Source organism: Gossypium arboreum, chromosome 9, assembly GCF_025698485.1.
Source record: "Gossypium arboreum isolate Shixiya-1 chromosome 9, ASM2569848v2, whole genome shotgun sequence".
In the NCBI taxonomy this organism is placed as follows: domain Eukaryota; kingdom Viridiplantae; phylum Streptophyta; class Magnoliopsida; order Malvales; family Malvaceae; genus Gossypium; species Gossypium arboreum.
In genome coordinates this window covers 88,276,016-88,290,550 of record NC_069078.1, presented here as the reverse complement: position 1 = coordinate 88,290,550, position 14,535 = coordinate 88,276,016, and the positions used below count along the sequence as shown (strand labels likewise).

Sequence of the window (14,535 nt, the reverse complement as noted above, 5' to 3'; positions counted from 1 at the left end):
TCGTTTTTATTCCGTTTTATCTACAACTTCCTATACTACATAATTTCATTTAATATCCAAATGACCAAAATGCCCTTACTACTAAACTTTCCAAAAATTCCATCCATGTCCAATTTTTGTCCATAGACTTACAAATTGGTCAAATTGCTTTGTAAGGACCTCTAATTAATAATCTAATTTAATTTTATGCAAATGCTTCTAGAACACAAGTTTTGCAATTTATTCAATTTAGTCCCTAATTTCAAATTAAGCACTTTATGCATAGAATTTCTTCACGAAATTTTCACACAATCATGCAATCATATCATAGACCTCAAAATAATTATAAAAAAAAATTTCTTTCTATCTCAGATTTGTGGTCTCGAAACTACTATTCCGACTAGGCCCAAAATCAGGATATTACACTAATGTTTAGGCCGAGTTGGGGAGGTTACTATAACTTTATTTATTAACTTTATAATAGAATTATAACTTGAGTAAAAGTTTAAACATAATCATTACCAATAAGTTAAAATAACAAATACTTAAGGTTAAAATATCTTTTAACTTAATCAATAATCGACAACATGATTACTAATAATGATAATAAAAGAATACTAATGGCGATGGTTTTGGGAGTTCACACTCCAGGGACCATGTCAGGATAACAAGGAGTGCCAGTTTGCGAAATCCATTTGTCAGTTTCAGTTTCAAGAAAGACCCGAGGAGTCCATTTCTTGGCTTCATTTATATCGATTGTCTTGATAGATGGCCATTTGACCCTGCCTTCGGTTTTGGAACCGGGTCCCCTATTTTGGAACTCTACAAAGTAACCAGTGTCTATTCCTACGGTGCCTTGCATGGGGGAGTAACCCTCTGGTGTAATAATGTCATCAATATTGCTTTGCATTATGATGGTCCTCGCCAAAGCTTTCCAGGGACGACCAAGGTACGTCTTGCTCTTGTCCTTCACCAGAAGGTAGTCAGGGGCGCCCGAGATGGTACAATTTTGAAGCACAATGGCTGAGTGAGTGTATGGAAATTTCCTTCCGTGGGCTGTAATCATGTTGTTCTGGTTTTCACCTGGCTTCCTCGCGATGATCAGACAATTTTGGAATATGCTCGCAGCATCCCCGAAGATAAAGTCCACCGTCCCGCTGATGAGACAATCCCTATAAAATTGTTTCTGTTTGTGAGCATAAAGGGTGTCTTGGTACCCATTAAAATGACAATTGAACATGATAACCATATCACATGTTGCCCTAAAAGCTACTGCTTGATGACCAGGGGGTCCTGCTGTGTTCTCGAATCCAATGTCCCTGGCCATGAAACCAGCCCCGTCCACACCTACAATATTTCACAAACATTCATACTAGTTAATTACCTCACCTCACCACCAAAACTTATATGTATATAATACTACTTACCAACTGTTGCAGTGCCGAATGTTTTAAGCGGATGATCCCTAATGCAGTTAAGGTCATTGGTGATGATGGTCTTAGTTGGGCCATCACCGATTAACATAACATTAGTCATCTCCTTGGGTAAAAGGACTTGTTCCTTGTAAGTACCAGCCTTAATGTGAATAATAAATCGATTAGGGCTTTTTGGAGGGACTTCAGCCAAGGCCTTGGTGATGGTATCATATTTCCCACTACCATCCTTAGCAACCACAACATTAGGCTTCAAATCTGTTGGTTTTGCTTGAAGTAGTCTCCTCTCAGTGTGGCCCATCCACTCAGGTCCATCGTTAGACAGGAGCTTACGTTCAAACCCAGTCGTGTCAATATTGAGGCCTGGAATGTTAAGGCCATTCAAGATGGTGGATAACTTAGTCACCATCGTTAAAGAATTTTGGGTAAGCTCTATTGAAGTCTTCAAAATTGAATTCATCTTCTCCGCTTGTTCATTATTTACCTCCGCATATGAGTCTACACATGTTTGTAGGGTAGTTAAGGCACCGCTTAACCACACCCTCAGGTTCAGTATGTAGTCACCGATCTTACTCATCTCGTATCCCCCCAGCTTATCAAATGAAAGTTGCAGATCAGCTATTGATAAATCCAATACTTCTTTACAAACCTTAAGGGCTGCTTTGTTGTTGTCATCTTTATTCAAGTCTTGTATCGTCGCTGAATTTGCCAACACTTTCCTTATTTCCTCTATCGCTGCTTGGAAACTCATTCTTATCAGCTCCTTAGGGTCGGTGGAATTAGATGACTCTAGGCTCTTCTCGCATGCCTCTTTGAATTGTGTGGGTTGACAAACTGTCTGCACCGCTTTCGTCGAACTTGATATTTCACCGCTTTTCGAATCACCATTATTTTTTAAATGCGTAACACCCACCACTGCTGCCACCACTGCTGCCACCAAGAACACCGAAAAGATACCAATAACAGTAACATTGTTCGCCATTGTTTTCTATTTATTATTAACAAGCCCTCAAAAAATCATAAAATTTTCCTTCTTCTTTCCCCTGAAACAGATTTCAAATAGAGATAGGAAAAGAAAGAAAGAAAAACTTTTTGAAGTTGTGGGGCTGCTTATTGCTTATTGCCCCTTGGCTTGAATAATACGTTATTGAAATGCCCTATTTATACTACCAAAGTGACCCCTTCTGAGCAAATTAATAGCAAATTGATGGTTATTTTTAGTTTATTATTAGCATTACTATTATTATTACACCGAAGTTGTAAACGGATGAGAGAAATATTGAAAAAGTAAAAGGAGTTTTCATATAAAATTTTAATAATTATTTCTAATCATCGTTATTAAATATGTTTATTAATTTAATGTAAATCTCTTTCATATTTAATTAATTTAATGTAAATATTTTTCGTAGTTATGATGAACTATTATTGATGCATGCTTATATTATTTTCAATAGTTTTATGTATTAATTAAAAATTAGAAGAAAATAATCTATACATAGTATATATATATATATATCTTTTTGTAGGTTTATTATCATTCATAATAAATTTGAATTCTATGGTTACAAAACAACTTCTACAATTTACAAATGTGTTTATATTTTGATGATTTGAGAGAGCCAAAGAATAAACAAATAAGTATAACTATATTATTAACTACAATATATTATTTTTTACTTTTGTATTAATTTTTTTGTATAATATACAATATTTTATTTTATTTAGTATTCTATTTTATTATTAACTTAAATTATGATGCCAACTTTTTTAATTATTATTTAATTTTTTATTATAATATTTGAGTTAATAAACTAATTGTTAATATATTTTAATTATATTTAACAATTAAAATAAGAAATATTGTTTTAGGCTAATTACTAGAATTAAAATTATAATATTTAAAAACTAATTAAATATTAAATGTAATTATAAATTACAGTTTAAACGTTAAAGTGCAGTGGAAAATATCGAACATAAATACCTCCGACAATTGCATGAACCAAATGTAAAATCTAGGCTTTGTAACACCACTATTGAGTGTGTCAAACAACCGGCAAGGACGTCAAATTTATCTATATGAAAACACAAAAATCGCCAAAGTCTTCTAAGCACTCGAAAACCTCATTAAATGGAATTTTTTTTATGCTTAGGGACCTTATGCTTGGGAGGATTTATAGCGGTGGTTCCCCATCAAAAACCGCCAAAACATGTCTCACTACCACACATACAAAGTGAAAGTGGATCAAAAATGTTAGCAATGAAAGCAAACATGGGGCTATTCCCACAAACCATAAAACACATTCATCATTCTCCTACTTGGTTCGTATTGTCCATAAATACTAGTAATAATAACAATTAATCAGTAATTCAGTGATACTAGTGACAGTATGATCTTTAACTTTGTGTGGTGGCTTGCCTTTAGTCAAAGGATCAGCTAACATTTGTTCAGTGTTAATGTGTTCAATGACCACTTTCTTTTCTTTAACATGTCCCCTTATAGCTAAATACTTAATGTCGATATGTTTACTTCGACTTTCACTTTTGTTGTTCTTAACCATAAAGACTGCAGTTGAATTGTCACAATATATCATCAACAGTATAGAAGTCAAATCCACAAATCTAAACTCGGATGTGAAACTCTTCAATCATACTCCATGTGAGGTAGCCTCAAAACATGAAACGAACTCAACCTCTATAATGGAAGTCGAAATTAAGGAGTATTTGATGCTCTTCCAAGAATAATTTCATATTTATCTCTAATAATTTCAAGAATAATTTCATAGCTTAAGAGCATATTAGACTTTATATCTATCTCTAATAATGACATATTGTATTTTTAGAATAATTTATTTTATGATCATTCTAAAATATATAGTTTTAGTCACCAAAGAAATAGTCACATTATCAATTTTAAAAACATATAAGTATTATTGAATGCCTATTCATATATGAATTTTTAACTTTAATTAAAATATTTAAAAATAATTACTTTTTATTAAATAAACAAAATGAATTTTTTCCTTATAATATTTTAATCATTTTTAGTTTTTTCTCAAATTTAATTGTCTTTTATTCTCTTGTAGGCAGTCAATTTTTTCATTTTTAATTTTCTATTTTAACTTTTAATTAAATACCAAAATTTGATAATGTCACCATTTATGGTGATAAGTTTTCAAATTTTAAATTTTTACCAAAGTTTTTCTTAATTTTTAGTTGTTGATTTCAATTTTTTACATTAAATTTTCACCCCTTTTTTTATCTATTGATTTCATCATTTTAATTTCCAATTGTTTTGTTTATGTTTTCTTTGTTGCATATTAGTTTTAATGTGTTTGTTTCGTTTTTCTAATAAAAAATTAATTAATTTTAAGTAACTCAATTAAAGTTATTTGATAAAAGGTAACTTAAAAAGATATCATATATGAATGTGTATAATAATATTTGTACATCTTCAAAAGTTGATGAGGTGACACTAATTTATTGATACTTATAAATTATATATTTTACTATCATCTTAATATAAATTATTCCCTATTTTTTATTAAGGGAATGAGAAAATAATTTCACGATGGACCATACATAATAATTATGATTCCCTTTTACCTTGGATAAGGGTAGAATATTATTATTATAAATAAAAATAGGAAAATTTTGTTTAAATTAATCAATAATTGACAGTATGATTACAAATAATGATAATAAAATAATACTAATGGCTATGGTTTTGGAAGTTTACACTCCATAGACCATGTCAAGATAACAAGGAGTGCCGGTTTGCGAAATCCATTTGTTAGTTTCAATTTCAAGAAAGACGCCAGGAGTCCATTTCTTGGCTTCATTCATATAGATTTTTTTGATAGCTGGCCATTTGACCCTACCTTCGGTTTTGGCATCGGGTCCACTGTTTTGTAACTCTACAAAGTAACCGATACCTTCTATGGGGGAGTAACCCTCTAGTGTAATGATGTCATCAATATTGCTTTGCATTATGATGGCCCTTACCAAAGCTTTCCAGGGACGACCAAGGTACATCTTGCTCTTGTCCTTCAACAAGAGGTAGTTAGGGGCGCCCGAGATGGTACAATTTTGAAGCACAATAGCTGAGTGAGTGTATGGGAATTTCTTTCCGTGGGCAGTAATCATGTTGTTTTGGTTTTCACCTGGCTTCCTCGCGATGATCAGATGGTTTTGGAACACGCTCGCAACATCCCCAAAGATGAAGTCCACCGTCCCACTGATGAGACAATCCCTATAAAATTGTGTAATGACCCAAACTTTAAGGTTATTAGAAAAGTGTATTTTCGGGTCACTGTTTTTGAAAAATGGATTAGAAAATATTTATTAAAAATATTTATTAAGTTAATCGAGTGGTTAATTAGAGTTTTAATTAAGTAAATTTAGCTTAATTAAGAGTAATTAGGAAAAATAACTAAATTGAATAAAGGATGAAAGTTGAATTGTAGATTAAAAGAAAATAAAAAGGACCAAGTAGGCAATTATGCCTAATGTATGAATTTAGGCGGCAAAAGATGGAAGAGTCTAGGATTTTCTTATATTAATTAATTAATTTATTATTATAGTTATTATTATTTAATTGATATTAAATTATTATGTTATAAAATAAATTGAAATAAAGACAAATGTATGATGATAAAATTATACAAGTGTAATATATGTATTTGAACACTTGGAATATAATTGTATATTTACTTAATTTTAGAATAAAAGATATTTATTAATTAAATAATTAAATAATGAGATTTTTGTTTGATAAATAAAGAAAAGAATGACAAATATATGGTATGTATAATGACATGTGTAATATTAGTATACATACATTTATAAAATTCATATATGTTTACTTATTATATAAGTATATTATTAAAATATTAAATATATATAAATATAAAAGAAAAGAAAAACAAGTGTATAAAAATGATTGGTACAAGTGATAAATAAATATTTGTTATTAAATAGATTTTTAATATAGTTATTATTGTCATTATATATATATAAAAGAAACAAAAGAAAGAAACAAAAAGAAGAAAAAGAAGAAAAGAAACAGAATAGCAGGGGACGAAACAGAGAAGGGAGAAAGGAAGAAAAGAAAAAGGCAAAAATAAAGTTTTAAAGGTTCCAAGTAAGTCAATTTAGCCCATTTTCTTATGATTTTTGAGTTTTTGGAATCCTAGAGATAAATACTACTTGTTTTAAGTGGAAATTTTGAAAGTTATGAGATTTCTAAGCATGGTTCATGTTGAAGAAAAAGATATATTAAGGATGGAATTGAATAAATTTTAAGTTAGAATTAATAAAGGATTAAATTGTAAGTTAAGCTATAAGTTTTGTATTAGAGGATTAAATTAAAAGAAATTTTAAATTAGCATTATATTATGAATACTTGATAGTTAGGATAAATATGGAAGAAAATGAATAGAATTGAAGTATGAAATAAATATATGAATTTTCAACTAGCAAGAGTTTTATTGGGTTTTTCACATAGGAAGAAAAAAAAAGGAAAGAAAATAACTAAGTTATCCGGATGAAATATGAAGCTATTGTTGAAACTAGAGCAATAAAGTAATATATCCGGATGAAATATAAAGTTATTGATGAAGCCAGAACAACAAGTAATAATTTCGGATAAAGTATGAAGAAATTTTGGGAGTTGCAACCAAACGAACATTAGGCATAAATTGAGTAGAAATTTAATTAATTATTTAAATTAATACTGTAATTAATAATGTAAATTTTTATTATTTTTAGCTAACAAGGAAAACGAGGCATCGGCATCTAAAGGAAAAGAAAAGATCGTTGAGGAGTTAGCTCAAGAAAATACAGTTTGTATTTATATAATCCGAACTCAGTCATTATTTGTTATATTTATATACATGTGACAATTGTTAGTGTTAGAATTATGATGTTTTACAATTGAAATGGATTGATTTTGGTATGTGATGAATTTATCAAATTTATATTGATTGAAATCATTTTGATTGAATTTATATTGATTGAAATTATAATATATATATATGACTTATGTAAAAATTTGAATGTTGAATGAATGTTATATTGAAAAATTATATTGATTGGAATATGAGGGAATTGATATGAATATATGAGATTTGTGATAATTGAATATTTGATATTGAAAAGTGAATTGAGTTGTATTGAATTATGAATTAATGTGAATAATTGAAATATATATGTTGAATTGAATGAAAATGTATGAAATTGTGAAAATGTGTGAATATATGTGATTATTAGAATGGTATATTGATGAAAGATTTATTAAATTGAGAAAAAGAATCAAATACCCTATTAACAGTATCGGACCAGATTGGATACAAATGGCATGCCATTGAATTTGTGATGTGATGAGGAGATTTGTAGTTCGGCCGAGAAGATGTTTCTGTTATTATATACTTCGGTTTATCCGAAGAGCCATTTAATGCCTTATTGGTGTGTTTGGGAGGATATGATATACTGGTGTGTTATGGAGGATTTATAATATTCCGGGTGTGTTTGGGTTGGATATTCTGGTGTGTTTGGGAGGAATCCACGTATCTATCAGAGTCCGAGTCTTGTTAATAGGGGTAAATAAATGAAAAGATAAATCGAGTGAATTTGATTGATTGAGCTATTGGAATGAAATAAGAAATTGAATTGAGAATTGAAATTGAGATATGAGATATGAGATTAAAAACATGAACCAAAAGGTTCATGAAATGAGTGAAGTTCAAATGGATGATGATTGATGTTAGAAAGAATTAAAATGGTATATTGTTAAGAAGTAAAGTGTGAATACAAGCGAATTGTGAATATATTGTAAAAAATTTATACGGTAAGCAAATGAAAAGAATTGAGCAAATATGTTGTTGTGTTTGTTATATGGCTTGTATAGAATTTTTATGGTAAGTAAATGAAACTTATCTATAAAATAAATAAATGAATAGTTATATTTGTTATTGTGATTTTAAGTTTAATTCTTATATTATCAAGTATTCGGATTATAGAAATACCACTGAGTATACCATACTCAGCGCACGGTTTGTTTCCGTGCGCAGGTTAAGTAAAGATAGAACGTTAAATCAGTATCCCAGGCCGATCCCGAATTCAATGAGGTAAAGTGTGTTAACTATGGGTAATGGCATGTACCTAAGATGTCTTATGTGTGTGTCATTTTAAAATTGTAAATGTAAGGATGAAATAGATAAATTTAGGTTTGGTTATGGTATAAAATAGGATTTGACTAATTTGGTATGAATTAGAATTTTTGTGAGACAATGTCAGATTGATTTTGGAATTCCCTATTTTGAATTGGGAAAATCATTAAAAATTGTATAAAAATAATTATGGGCTATAATTTATATATTTAGAATCTTTAATGAGTCTATTTTCAAGAGAAATAAATGGGAACATTATCCGAGTCCTATGCTATGAGATAATTAAATTTTAGTAAAGAAAGGTCGAAGCTGTCAAACAGTACACCAGGGGTAACTTTGAGGAATAAACTGTACTAATTGGCTAAATCAAAAATTCTGAAAATTTTATGGTAGAAAGGTATATGAGTCTAGTTTTAACAAAAATTAACGGAACTTAATTTGGAGTTTTGTAGCTCCAGTTATAAATATTTTAGTGACTGCTGCTCAAGAAGACAGCTTTGACATAAACATAAGAAAATAATGGAATTGTGTGTAATTATTCTGTAAACTCCGGTAATGCTCTATAACCTTTTTTTGGTGACGGTTTAGGGTTAGGGGGTGTTACAAATTGTTTCTGTTTGTGAGCATAAAGGGTGTCTCGATACCCATTGAAATGACAATTGAACATGATGACCATATCACATGTTGCCCTAAAAGCCGCTGCTTGATTATCAGCGTCTCCTGTTGTGTTCTCAAATCCAATGTCCTTGGCCATGAAACCAACCCCATCCAGTACACCTTCAATATTTCACAAACATACGTACTAGTTAGTCATCTCACCTCACCACCAAAACTTATATGTATATAATACTACTTACCAATAGTTACAGTGCCGAATGTTTTAAGCGGATGATCCCTAATGCAGTTAAGGTCATTGGTGATGATGGTCTCGGTTGGGCCATCACTGATGAACATAACATTAATCGATATCATATCCATAGTCAAAATGACTTGTTTCTTATAAGTACCAGCCTTAATGTAAATAATAAATCGATGGGGACTTCGACCAACAGACATAAGCAAATTTAATAAAATTATTAAAAGTAATTTTGATTATATTCAAGATCAGTTTATTATACAAGTATAACTTAAATTTGAGTAATTAGTAATTACATCAATTATAATTAAAAATACAAACTTTTGTGATAAAATTACAATATTATATTTGTAGCCACATTTTCATAAAACATGATTTTTTTACGTTAGTATGCACTATTTCATACATTTTATTTTATATTTTAATTAAATAGTCTAATTATTTTGATTAATTTACCTCAATGGTTTGTTTGATTTTGTTTATTATTATCAACAAAGGTATAGTTTTATTAATAGGATAAAATCATAAGCAAATGTTATAAATAAAGACACCAAACATAAGGCGATACCCAGAATAAGGAACAAACCGCATCAGCTTACCACCAAAGGAACATGTCGAGACATTCCGCTTCTCTAAAGATGTTGATGAAAGTAATAGCAGAATTTCCACAGCAGTTGATTCAATCAACAAACCATGAGATTCGAACTTACCAGCATTGACAAATAGCTCCAATGCCATTTTGATGGCTCTTAACTCAGCTCCGCAAACACCGCAAGTATTAGCAGCTGCTGCAGGGAAGAGAGCAAGGATACTCCCATTTGGTCCTCTAAGACTGCCACCACAACCTGAAGAGTTGCCTTTTACTGATGCATCGACGTTAAATTTCAAATATCCCAAGGATGGTGGGGGCCATTTAGAACCCTTTCACAATCCCATGGATTCTCCCACCCAAAGCCTTGGGAGATATCAGCACCATCGTAGTTAAAAGAAGTTGGTCTTGAGAAAGAGATTTCATATGAGTAAGCCAGCCACTCTTTACGACCTTTGTGCTGGGAAACTGTTCCAAGACATTCCACTAACAAGTCTTTTTAAAGAGTTTTGTAGGCAACAGGTCAATTTCCACTACTCAAAATTACAAGTGAAGAGAACATGATATGTCGATTCAATGGTTCTTCTACACACCATGGGGCAAAGAGATTGCTCTGGACTTTGAATAAGAAATGACGTCGAGGGGATGCGGTCGATAAGGACCATCCATATAAAGCTTTGAATCTTACGCGGGACAGCAATAGACCATATTGTTTTAAAAGTGTTCCCTGTAACGCCCCAATTTTCGGGAATCCTGTGAATATTGGCATATGTTTAGTTATGTTAGTGGGCCTCTAGAAAGCCCAAACTTAAGATAGAACCCGACAATTTTAGTTAAATTTTTTGTTCCATAACAAAAAGGAGGTGAAATTATGAAATAGGACCTATGTGAAAATGTTTGAAAATGCTATGGGCTAAATTGAAGTGGCCAAATAAATAGGAGTGCAAAATAGGAGGATTTGCATGACAAACCTCCCATTTTACATGAAGTGGCCAGCCATCATGTTGTTGTAGACAAAATGTACACTTGATATCCATAATTTATGGTACAAATTGATAATAGGTTAGGTAAATGTTCAATGATAATAGGTTAGGTAAATGTTCCATGATAATGGGTTAGGTAAATGTTTCATGATAATGGTTTAGGTAAATGTTTCATGATAAGAATTTCATGTCTTTTGTATTAAAGAATTAAATGGATGAAATATGAAGTTTTATTAAAAGAAAAAGGGGTGAAAAGAACAAAGTTTTGTCCATCTTTGTTCATCATAGCTGAAAGTTAGAGAAGAGAAAGGAGAGGAGAAAGCTCTTGAGTATTTGGTCATTAGGAGGAGGAAAATTGAAGGTAAGTTCTTGGTACCTTGCTTCTATTTTTGAGGTTCATGAGTTCTTCTTGATTCTACCTTAACTCTTGAAGTATATTTTGATTTTTAGTTGTGTTGTGAGCATTTAGTCATGAATTAAAATGAAGGAAATGGTTGTTGTTTCATGTTCTTTTGATGAAAAATGGAAGATAGGTGAAGTTGAGCCAAACAAATGAGCATGCATGTGCCTTAGATGTTAAAGGGAAAAATCGGCAAACATGTTGTGCTTTAAAATGATGAAATGGAGATTATACTTAAGTAAAATCATAGATATGTGATGATTGATTGGTGATATACATGTTTAAATAACAAGCATGCAAGTTAGGTGTGAAAGAGTGATTTGGTAATAAATCTGCTTGGGACAGCAGCAGTAACGTGACTTTGGAAAATCACCATAAATTGTGGGAGATGAATTAGAAGCTTAATAAATTATGTAATTAAATCTTAATGAGTCTAGTTTCAAATGGAATAAACGAGAACATATTTTGAATTTTGTACAATGAGAAATTTGATTCGTAATGAAGTGTGGTCAGATTAGTCAAACAGTGAAACATGGGAAACTTTGAGAAAAATCTGGTATTGATTGGCTAAACCAAAATTCTGAAAATTTTATGGATAGAAGATATATGAGTCTATTTTCAAGGAAAATTAACGGAACTTGATTTGGAGTTTCGTAGCTCAGTTATAAATAATTTAGTGACTGTTGCTCAGGAAGACAGCTTGCAGTGAAATTATGATTATGTGGTAAACATTGACAAAAATTTGTTAATGAGTTGCTTATTGATTTCTTATAAGGTTACTATGATCTCGTAGGTGTGGTTGGCGAATATTGTAAGGGGTTAATCGTAGTTTGTATTTGAATAGTTAGATTAACGTGTTAGTAATCCAATTGTAGGCGGTTCGTGTGTGGATCTCGTCAAGATATCGTCGCAAGCAATGTGTGTAACTAACACCCTCTTTCTTAGTCTAGATCGGCAAAAGCGAAATGCCAAAACCAGTATTTTGTAGATTTGCGAGTGTGCGAATGCTCGTGAGGTAAATCGATTAATGTTTTTGGTAAGCTGCAATGTTTGGATTGCAAAGTGCATGATTTCGTGCCTCGATATTTTTGGGCTTAATGGGCCAAAATTGGAATGATGGGCCAATCTGCCCAATTCGGTAAGAACCCTCGATGCGTGATTACGTTAGTACGTGAAAAGTAGGAATATGCATGAAAAACCCTAAAATAGATAAATTACTGAAATACCTTTAAAAGTGGAAAATTTACGCTTTTACCCCTAGGAGATAAATTAAAATACCCCTAGGGTTAAATTGACCTAAATGCATGTTTGATTGTTGTTATTTATTGCATGCCATGTTGTTATTATCGATGCATGGGGATGGGATATTGACGGAGGAAGTCTTGAAAGTGGCTTGTCCACGTCTTGGAGGCTTTGCCTCAATTTATTGATAATCGAGCAGCAAAGGTGCAATCTGTGGAGTGTTAATGGGTGGGTTGAGCTATTCCCACATGGAGTGTATGGCTGGTACGGGTGGAGTGTAGTGGTTGGTGGGTTGAGTAGTCTCCCCAAATGGGCTTGCATATGTTTACCGATATTGCATGTATTTTGAAATGGGCCTATGGGCCATCATTGTTATCTAAATAAGGGCTAAGGCCCGTTTATTATAATCTGAAAAGGGCTCGCCCGATACCCTATTATTACTGAATGGGCTTAGGCCCAATAGGCTTGAGTGACTTGGGCTTTGAATGGGTTTTCCTTACACTTTGAGTTTCCCCAAACTCACCCCTTTTATTTTCATCCACGCAGGAAATCCCCAACCATACTGGGCTTGGAGCTGTGAGGGAATTTGGAATGGCCACCCGTTCTGAAAGTTTGATTTTCTTCTGGTGAACTGGACATTCTTTTATTTAAGTTTGAAGTTTTGGGTTTTTAAATGTAATAAGGCCGCTTAATTATTTTTGATGGTTTTAATATGTATTACTAAGATAGGTAATACTTATTTTAACTGTTGAAATTGGATAGCTTTAGGGCGCGTTTTCAAAAACAACAGTTGATTTCAAAATAACACGACAACAAGCAAAGCTTCCGCAATGAAAGTATTTTCCAAAATTAATCACTTTTCCTAAAAATGACTTAATCGAATCAGTTTCCTAGAAATATCCATGACGTTAAGGTGTGGCAATGGCGGTATGCATGTCTAGGATTGGATCCGAAGGGAGCTTGGTACTTAAGTAGTCCGATGGACTCACCATCTCTTTTCTGGTTTCCTACCTGGTGCACAGCTTCCATTCACTTTAACCCTTAATGAATTAATCTTTTGAACATTAAGTACGATTTTCTGGACTTAGAATGGAAATTTTTTTTTACGTTTTTGATGTGGCATGCCGGATCCGGCCATAACTTCTGGGCCAGGTTTGGGGTGCTACATTACCATTATCAGAATGTAAAAGAATAGCCGAGAGTTTCTGAACAGAAAATTGTCCCTTGGGATCGTGGCGCCATATAATTCCATCTTTCAAGTGTTGAAACAACGTAGTATGCTTGACCAAGGCTTGAAGCTGAGATATCCCGATCAAGGAAGCATCGGACGAAGAATCAATGCCAGCTATCATGATCAAGGCTACCATCAATGGCGTAACCAACAACTTTTGCCTATTAATTTAAAGCGAGAGCAAAAAGACTGGGAAAAGAATCTTTAATCGGTTTCTCACCACAGCACCAATCGATCCAAAGTAGAACACCCTTACCTGAACCAACAAACCAAGAAAAATAATTACAGTCAATAAACTTAACATCTTCTATGATGCAACGCCCAAAATTCGGCATAGATTGAGGTTTTGACCAAGGCAGAGAGAATTGGCGTCGCTGGCACATTTCCAAAGCCACTTGGCTAGGAGAGCTTGATTTTGGAGCTGTAAATTCATAACCCCAAGACCTCCTCCTTTCTTGCTTTTGCACACCACTTCCCATTTAACACGTGCTAATTTCCTTTCCGATTCACTATGTAACCTCCCCAGGGTAAGGAGTAAGGCGTTCCGTAAGGCGTTCCGCAAAACTAAGAAGCTTTCGTTTCCATTGCAGAAGCTTGGACCTTACCGTTTGAATAATAGGTTCCCAATCCCGAGGATTAACACCCAGACGGAGGTG

General features: G+C 32.5%; 1 protein-coding gene and 1 long non-coding RNA gene across 2 annotated transcripts; one reads left to right on the top strand and one right to left on the bottom strand.

The window, feature by feature from the left end:
- Nucleotides 1-410: 410 nt before the first annotated feature.
- On the bottom strand, nt 411-2,578 carry LOC108455253 (pectinesterase-like). Its single transcript, XM_017753834.2, has 2 exons — nt 1,407-2,578; nt 411-1,326 (listed from the first exon to the last, which is right to left on the bottom strand). Exons 1-2 carry the CDS (start codon nt 2,392-2,394, stop codon nt 620-622), a joined length of 1,695 nt encoding a protein of 564 aa, XP_017609323.1. The 5' UTR covers nt 2,395-2,578; the 3' UTR covers nt 411-619.
- A 3,797-nt stretch (nt 2,579-6,375) lies between these two features.
- On the top strand, nt 6,376-7,387 carry LOC128280622 (uncharacterized). Its single transcript, XR_008270715.1, has 2 exons — nt 6,376-6,552; nt 7,179-7,387. It is a non-coding gene; the product is annotated as an uncharacterized LOC128280622 (long non-coding RNA).
- Nucleotides 7,388-14,535: the final 7,148 nt, after the last annotated feature.